This window comes from Etheostoma cragini, chromosome 24 (assembly GCF_013103735.1).
Source record: "Etheostoma cragini isolate CJK2018 chromosome 24, CSU_Ecrag_1.0, whole genome shotgun sequence".
NCBI classification, from domain to species: Eukaryota; Metazoa; Chordata; class Actinopteri; order Perciformes; family Percidae; genus Etheostoma; species Etheostoma cragini.
In genome coordinates this window covers 335330-344439 of record NC_048430.1, presented here as the reverse complement: position 1 = coordinate 344439, position 9110 = coordinate 335330, and the positions used below count along the sequence as shown (strand labels likewise).

General features: G+C 39.2%; 1 protein-coding gene across 1 annotated transcript in view; it reads left to right on the top strand.

Annotated features, from left to right (window-relative positions):
- Nucleotides 1-1884, top strand: part of LOC117939679 (growth hormone receptor-like) — a 27817-nt gene extending 25933 nt beyond the window's left edge. Inside the window, exon 6 of the mRNA XM_034865168.1 lies at nucleotides 926-1884. Within this exon, the coding sequence (XP_034721059.1) occupies nucleotides 926-1808 (883 nt within the window). The 3' untranslated portion in view covers nucleotides 1809-1884. The remainder of the gene's footprint in view (nucleotides 1-925) is intronic.
- The last annotated feature ends 7226 nt before the right edge of the window (nucleotides 1885-9110 follow it).

The following is a 9110-nucleotide window of genomic DNA, read 5'->3' as shown; positions in this document are numbered from 1 at the left end:
CACACACACACACACACACACACACACACACACACACACACACACACACACACACACACACACACACACACTTATTTTATTCCTCATTTCCTTTCCATTTCCATTCTTCTCTCCCTTTATTTTCTCTCCATCTTTTCTCTCTTCTCCCCCCATACATTTAGCTTTCTCTTTTTTCTTCGTCCCCTACTCATCATTTACTCATTTATTTTCCTCAACTCCTCCTTTCCATCCTTTCTTTTCGTACCTACCACCTCCTTCTGCTTTCTCTTTCTTGCCTTTTATGATCACTCGTTTTTCTCCATGTTTTCTTACACTCTCCTTCTTTAATTTGTATTTTTTCTTCTTTCTATTCACCTCTTCTCCATGTTGTTTTTACTTCCTTTCCCTTCTCTTCATTTCTCTTCTTTCACCTCCTTTTTCATCTCTTTCCTTTCTTTGCCTTTTTATTGCTCTGTCCTCCTTTAAATCTCTTTGTTCTTCTCTCTTTTCTCTCTTTTTTCTTTCCTTCTTCAATCCTTCCTTTTCTCCACTTCCTTTGCCTTCTCATCCTTTTCTTTCAATACCTTTTACCGTTGTCTTTCTCCTCCCTCCCTCCGTCTGTCTTTCTTTCTCTTCATTTCATCTGTCTGTCCCTTCCTTTGCTTTTTTATTGCTCTGTCCTTCTTTTAATCTCTTTGTTCTTTTCTCTCCATGTTTTCTTACACTTTCCTCCTTTAATTTGTATTTTTTCTTCTTTTTCTTGACCTTTTCTCCATGTTTTTTTACTTCCTTTCCCTCCTCTTCATTGATCTTCATACCTTTCACTGATGTCTTTCTCCTCCCTCCATCCGTCCTTCTTTCTCTTCATTTTTCATCTTTCCCTTCCTTTGCCGTCTTATTGCTCTATCCTCCTTTTAATCTCTCTCTCCTTTCTCTCCCTGTTTTCTAACACTTTCCTTCTTCAAACCTTCCTTTTCTCCACTTTCTTTGCTTCTCATTCTTTTCTTTCAATACCTTTTTACTGTTGTCTTTCTCCATCCTTTGGTCCTTCTTTCTCCTCCTTTTTCGTCTGTCTGTCCCTTCCTTTGCCGTCTTATTTCTCCTTCCTCCTTTTCATGTATCTCTTCTTCTCTCTCCCTCTCTTCTTCCCTCAGAAGGGGAACCTGGAGGAAGTCAACCGCCACTTCAGAAACTTCCACAGCTACCGACCTCCGAGCTACACCGAGGAGGTCTGGGAGCACGTCAGCCCCGGTGACGTCTACCCGTCCCCGCCGAAGGACTACGGCGTCCAAGCCGAGCCCGTGGACCAGAAGGGGGACGCCCCGATGTCTCCGTGCGGCCGCGTGACGCCCGCGACCGCCGGCCGCCAGCTCACCGCCCAACAGCTGATGTCCTACGTGCACGGCCTGCCGCCCTACAGCCCCTCGCCGCCGGACGCCTCGGCCACGCCGCCGGACGTGCCGGCGGCGTGGCCGAGGCCGGAGATCGTGTCCCTGGCGGGGACGGAGTACAGCGTGACGGGACGTCCACGCCTCCCTGCTCCGGACGCCACCAGCCGCTCTACGCAGGACTTCTACACCTGCGTGCAGCTCATGAGGGAAAGCGGCGAGGTGCACCTGGTGCCCTGCCTGCCGCCGCCGCCGGCGTACTGCCGCGACATCCCGCCGCTCCCCACGTCCAAATCAGGCGCACGGGACACGGAGGCGAAGAAGAAGAAGAAGATGGCCGACAGCAAAGCCAGGACAGACGTCGTGGAAGACGGAGTCGAGGCGGAGAGAGGCGAGGCGGCCGTCCCTCTGCTGCCGGTCGCTGTCGACAACAAGGGCTGAGCCACGAAAACACGAATATGGTGAAACCCGTCGCCGTGGTCGGAGCGAGGACTGCACCGGGGGCCGGGGGGGTCTTTAGAAACAGGAAGTGGTCCAGCAGGATGTTGTCATTTAGTCCCGACTGCGTTGAAGACACATCCACTGACAGATGAGGTTTTGGTGGACTACAAAAGAAGAACGCGGACTCTAAGAAACCTGTTTACTAGTGCAATGAACCGGGTTGAGTTTAGGTGAGAAACATGGTTGCAAGAAGTCGGACCTCAACTGCTTCCTGTTTTTGGCAACTCTGCACCCCCCTGACCCCCCTCCATCCCCCTGACCCCCCCCTCCACCCCCCGCCCCCCCGCATCATACCTCAAGAGCTCATAAATTGCTTAAAATGAGCGTTTTGTCCAGAAGAAGCGAGTTTACGACCCCGCCTCCTACTGAAAATGTACCAGCCTTACAAAAAATAGCATGGCGAGAAAATGTAAGGCTGTTACATTATTTTGATGCTTTTTTGCATCAAAACAGTTATTTCTCATGAGAATTAAATGCTAATTATGTGAGACTGTTACATTTTCAGTAGGAGACGGGGTTGGAGTTCAACGCCTTCCCATGCATGACGTTTGAAGATTTTAACCCTTGTGTTGTCCTTGGGTCAAACCGACCCGTTTCTAAGTGTTTTATGTCAAAGATATGGATTTATTTCAACCAAATTACCCAAAAATAACCTGGATGATTTCATGCAACGTTCTTCTGGTAAAATGAATTACTTTCATTGAACTTTTGGGGTGTTTTAGTTAATTTTATAGAATTTGAATTATTTTTTTTCTTTTTTAATATGGTTTTAAAACATTGTCTGATCTTAACTATTAACTAAAATTAATCATAATTTCTGCCTTTATAACTAAAAACATGTATAATTTGATACAAATGAGATTTGTCGACCATGACTTCCAAAAATAAGTGTAAAAACCTGTTATTAAACCAGCTCAGTTTTTTTTTTAAAGCGCCAAAAGCTGGAAAAAGTGAGAAATAAATCAGAAAAAATGACAAAAACTTTGCAAAAGACCCATTTTTTTCCCAATTGGACGTGGAAGGCCAAGTTACTGGTTAACTGGAAGACAACACAAGGGTTAAAAAGGAAGAAACAGTGACATAAATTCAGTGTTAGCACATACTACTTGTCCAAATCGTCACATTCGGCATTTGGAATGTGAGGAATACCGAGACTACCTTTTTAGTATTTGATGTTTTTATGTGTTTACATGCTTTAATATTTCAGATATTAGCCTTACCTCGTCGTGTAGTTCTGTAACACGGGACCGGCCGTAAGCGTCTTTGCACATTCTTTAATTTCCCCGCCGTGTTCGACAAACTCAAATATCATTGTGACGAAGGACGACCTCTGCAGTAAAGGCGGGTCTAACTGGCGGCTGGAGAATCAGCCAATCAGGAGCGGCTCTGCAGCTCGCCGAAGAAGACGGCTTAAGCTTCAGTTTCGGGAAAAGTTTGGAAGAGATATAGATATATCTGGATAGATAAAATAATACAGTGATGCTGTAATTATTCCGAAGTTCCTAGATCGTGTGTGTGCAACTACCACACACACACACACACACACACACACACACACACACACACACATATACACACACACACCCTTTATTCCAATATAATGCCTATTCCAGCTATAGCTTACACTCCATGTTCATATTCAGGACATGTGTGCTTGGTCTGTAAATGTGCAGGTGAAGCCGCGTCCATGTGCCAACTCATTAGTTTGATGATCCTGAACATGAGAGGACTATGAACGTGCCACTCTGACTCTGTCTCGGCTTCTCTCTCCGGGAGCTTTGGAGTCCAAAAACCACCGAAACTCGACTCCGTCGGGTCAGAAAACACAGAAAACGTCGCACATCCTCAGACAAACGCAAGCTGGGAATTTAATTTAAATATGTTGTCTTTGGGTCAAATTTGACCCGTTTTCAGTTTTTATATCATAAAAAAATCCATCCATCCATCTTCAACCGCTTATCTGGTATCAGGTCTCGGGGGCAGCAGCTCCAGCAGGGGACCCCAAACTTCCTGTTCCCGAGCCACATCAACCAGCTCCAACTGGGGGGCGCCGAGGCCTCCTCCAAGGCCAGGTTGGAGATATAATCTCTCCACCTAGTCCTGGGTCTTCCCCAGGGCCTCCTCCCAGCTGGACGTCCCTCCACTTAGTCTTGGGTCTTCCCCGAGGCCTCCTACCAGCTGGACGTCCCTCCACCTAGTCCTGGGTCTTCCCCAGGGCCTCCTCCCAGTTGGACGTCCGTCCACCTAGTCCTGGGTCTTCCCCGAGGCCTCCTCCCAGCTGGACGTGCCTGGACTACCTCCCTAGGGACCCCCCAGGAGGCGTCCTCACCAGATGCCCGAACCACCTCAACTGGCTCCTTTCGACATGAAGGAGCAGCAGCTCTACTCCGACCCCCCCAAGGGTTGACAGAGCTTCTCACCCGGTCTCTAAGGGAGACGCCAGCCCCCCTCCTGAGGAGACCAGCCCCCATCCTGAGGAAACCCATTTCGGCCACTTGTACCCTGGATCTGGTCTTTCGGTCATGACCCAGCCTTCAGGACCATAGGTGAGGGTAGGAACCAATCTCCTTCTCCATGGTCCCCTCACTCGCAAAAACAAGACCCCGAGGTACTTAAACCTCCTCCACCTGGGGTAAGGACTCACTCCCTACCTGAAGAAAGCCCTCCATCATCTGATTCCTGCGGAGAACCATGGCCTCAGATTTAGATCCTGCTGATCCTCATCCCAGCCGCTTCAGACTCAAACTGATCCCAAAAACTGGGCCTTTAAAAAAAAAAAAAAAAAAAAAAAAAGCACTGAAAACGTCAACATTAGAAATATCAATGAACTTTGGAAAAAGCATCAAAAAAAGCACCCACGGCTTAAAAAAGTGACACAAATGTTGGAAAAATAGTGTTTCGTTGTTGCCGGGCAGACTACACGAGGGTTAAACCGGACTTCTGTGCTTCACACTGGATTTTAAGATTTTAATGAAATATATTCCATGTTTTCTGGACTCTTCCAACTGGACAAGTTTGGAAATCGCAGCCTCTCTGATTTAAAAAAGCAACATTTATTTTTTTATAATGGGTCATTTTAACACATTTGACTTAAAGAAGGAAAATCCTGCACTCCCTGTTATAGAAGTTCCTTTCTTCTTCTTCTTTCCTTCTTTAAGTCCGAGATATATTCCACATTTAAATTTACACTATTACTAAAAGTATTTTGTATGTTATGTCGTAGAGATGCTGATTAATAACCAAACCTCAGGTAGTGTTTTTCTTTTTATTTCTAAAAATGGAAGGATTTTTGGATTAAATTTGCCCAAAAATTCAACATTTTCCAAAACCAAACTCCACCTTTTTTGTAAGTTTTCTCCTCCTTTCCTCCCGTTTCTGGGGCGTTAATGAAGAAGAAGAACAAGTGGAAGAACAAGAAGAAATGGGATAACAAGAAGAAGAAGTGTGATAAGAAGAAGAAGAAGAAGAAGAAGTGGGATAAGAAGGAGAAGAAGAAGTGGGATAAGAAGAAGAAGTGGGATAAGAAGAAGAAGAAGAAGTGGGATAAGAAGGAGAAGAAGAAGAAGTGGGATAAGAAGGAGAAGAAGAAGAAGTGGGATAAGAAGAAGAAGTGGGATAAGAAGAAGAAGAAGTGGGATAAGAAGAAGAAGAAGAAGTGGGATAAGAAGAAGAAGTGGGATAAGAAGAAGAAGAAGAAGAAGAAGAAGTGTGATAAGAAGAAGAAGAAGTGGGATAAGAAGAAGAAGAAGAAGAAGTGGGATAAGAAGAAGAAGAAGAAGAAGAAGAAGGATTAAAACAAACATGGCGGGAAACATCTGCAGCGGGAGACTTTGACCTCAGTCTAGTCTTTAGGGACCATGTTGACCCTGTTGCTCGGAGGCGGATTGATCCATGGGGGGTTACATTGACCCCCAGGGGTCCAGAAAGAAGTCCCCCAGAACCAGAACCTGAACCAGAACCAGCTTCATTCGCCAGGTATGAGGACACACACACACACACAAGGACGTTTTCTTTGAAAAAACGCACACACACAAAACAAAATATACACACTAATATACACAATATAGAGGCATGAGTGCAATGGGGAGTTAAATAAAATATATATATTTAAATGTGGAGCCTAGTGCAAAGGAGTCTGGGATAAATATTATGTTATTATGTTATTATATTACACTATAATACATGTTATCACTGCATGTGTCTCCCTGCTGTAGACGTTAGATGTCTTGTGTGTTGTATCTTCTGCCTAAATGTGCCTTTTTATTCACAAAAAGCAGTATTTGTTTCGGTCCTCACCGCCTGGAAATGTTTCATGTGAGGAAAATGGTTAAATTACTCTTTAAGACCTGTTATTATATATACACACACACACACACACACACACACACACACACACACACACACACACACACACACACACACACACACACAGATATATATCAGGGCTGTCCACAACTAACGAACCATGGCTGCTCGATTATGGGGACATTAATATATAATTATGATTATTTCAGTCAATGCTAAAAAAATTTAATGATAATTTAACACGATTTCTCGTTGACTTTTGGAAAGATTTTGCGTTTATTTAACTTAAAAAACGGTGGAAAAAGTTAAGTAAATTTAAAAAAAACACATCTGTGAAAATTGACTTTATACTTTTGGGTATTTAAGCTTTATTTTTTTCACTCGGAACACGAGAAAATAAGAGTTTACTCGCAAAACGCACGACGATTTTCTCTATTGTTTTTGTGATCATCGGGAGCCGAAATTATGAGCGTGATAAAATCAAAACAAACCAAACAAACAAACCAAAGTTGTCAACTAATTAATTAATTAATTGATTTAATCGACAGATCTCCACAAAGAATCGTGTCAAACTCCGCTTTAAATCTTGTGTTTACCAGAGAAGTGTCCGAGATTTCTTGGAAATACGTAATTCATCACGAAAAAGCATAAAAAATGACAAAATAAATGTTACTCGACTAGTGGACTGATTGTCTCGGAGGAAGCAGCCCTGATATATGTTTAAAATCCTGCTCCCGTGTCCAATGTTTCACCTTTTATTGTGAAAGAGCTACTAAAACCACTGAACTTCCTGTCAGACAGCAGCACTTTGGATGGGATGCAATAAAAAGTGAAAACGCAGATCAAACGTGTGCACGGCTCGTCCTTCATAACGTCGAGAAATGGTTGTTTTGTATTTTAATTAACCGTCTTTCTTTGCCCCCTAACGACAGGTGTTATAACGTCAGGTTAGAAACCCAGTCCAGTGCCCGGGTTGGTCCAGTGGTAGACCAGGCGCACCTGTGCTGAGAGGGGTCATGTCTCGACGCAGAGGTCCAGGGTTTGAATCCGACCTTTGATGATTTCCTGCATGTCTTCATCCTACCTAGCTGTCTTATTGAATGAAGGTGGAAATGCCCCAAAACAAATCTTAAAGCACAGCCAAGGTATTAATAGGTAGAAGTTAGATCCCCCCCCATCAGAGCAAGGACTAACAGACTCAAGAACAGTTTCTTCCCAAAAGCCAAAACCACTCTGAACTCACACATCACTTCCCTATATTTTTTTACATGTTATATTTTAACATTTTATATTTTAATATTTTTACATTTTACATGTTTTTATATTTTTACATGTTATTTTTTTACACGTTATATTTTTACGTTTTATATTAATATTTTTACATTTATATTTTTACATTTTATATTTTTAAATTTTATATTTTAATATTTTTACGTTATTTTTTTACATGTTATATTTTTACTTTTTATATATTTACTTTTTATATTTTTTACATGTTATTTTTTAACGTTATTTTTTTACATGTTATATTTTTACTTTTTATATTTTTACTTTTTATATTTTTTACATGTTATTTTTTAACGTTATATTTTTACATTTTTACATTTTATATTTTAATAATTTCACACGTTTTTTTACATTTTATATTTTTACATGCTATGTTTTACATTTTATATTTTAATATTGTTACATATTTTTTACGTTTTATATTTTTACATTTTTACATTGTTATTTTTTATATTTTTATATTTTATATTTTAATATTTTACGTTATTTTTTTACGTTTTATATTTTTACATTTTATTTTTTTAACATTATATTTTTACATTTTATATTTTAATTTCACACGTTTTTTTACATGTTATATTTTTACATGTTATATTTTACATTTTATATTGTAATATTTTTACATATTTTTTACGTTTTATATTTAACATTTTATATTTTAATATTTTTTCATTTTATATTTTTACAATTTATATTTTAATATTTTTACATTATTTTTTACATGTTATTTTTTTATGTTTTATATTTTTACATTTTATATTTTTATATTTGTACATGTTATTTTTTTAACGGTATTTTTTTACATTTTATATTTTAATAATTTCACATGTTTTTTTACATGTTATATTTTTACATTTTATATTTTACATTTTATATTATATTTTTATATTTTTACATATTTTTTTACATTTTAATATTTTTACATATTTTTTCTATTTTAATATTTTAACATTGTTATTTTTTCTATTTTTACATTTTTACCTTTTTATATTTTTACATTTTTTTATATTTTTGTGTTGACACTTTAAAGGGATTTTGCTTCAATCTCGTTGCACAGGTACTGCACTTGTGTATAATGACGATATTCTACTCGACTTTTACTCCATTACATTAGTACTTAAGTCTGACAGCTTTAGTTACTTTCCAGATGAGTTTTTTCCTCCCTTTGCTGTATGTTGTTGTTGAAATTAGATTTTATTTTATTTTTTCTCTTTCATTCATGAGATGCGTTGCATCTAAAAAGCACTTTTCCATTGTAGTAAATAACGTTTTATCTATGAAGAAAAAGAACATGCAGCGACAGTTGGGTAATTAAAATTATATAAACTTAAAATGGGACGTGTGTGTGTGCGTGTGTGCGTGTGTGTGCGTGTGTGTGTGTGTGTGTTATAAATAGAGCGGCTTGTCAGATGACTTCAGATAAACAGAGCAGTGTTCATACTCATGAGATAAAGTAGTTCCTGTCGAGAGCTCTGCAGACAGAAACAAAGGAAAGGAAACTTTAAATAATAAATACAATAAATAAATATAATAAATAATAAATATAATAAATAATTATAATAAATAATAAATAAAATAAATATAGTAAATAATTGTAAATATAATAATAAATAAAATAAATACAAATAAACACAAATAAAATAAATATTA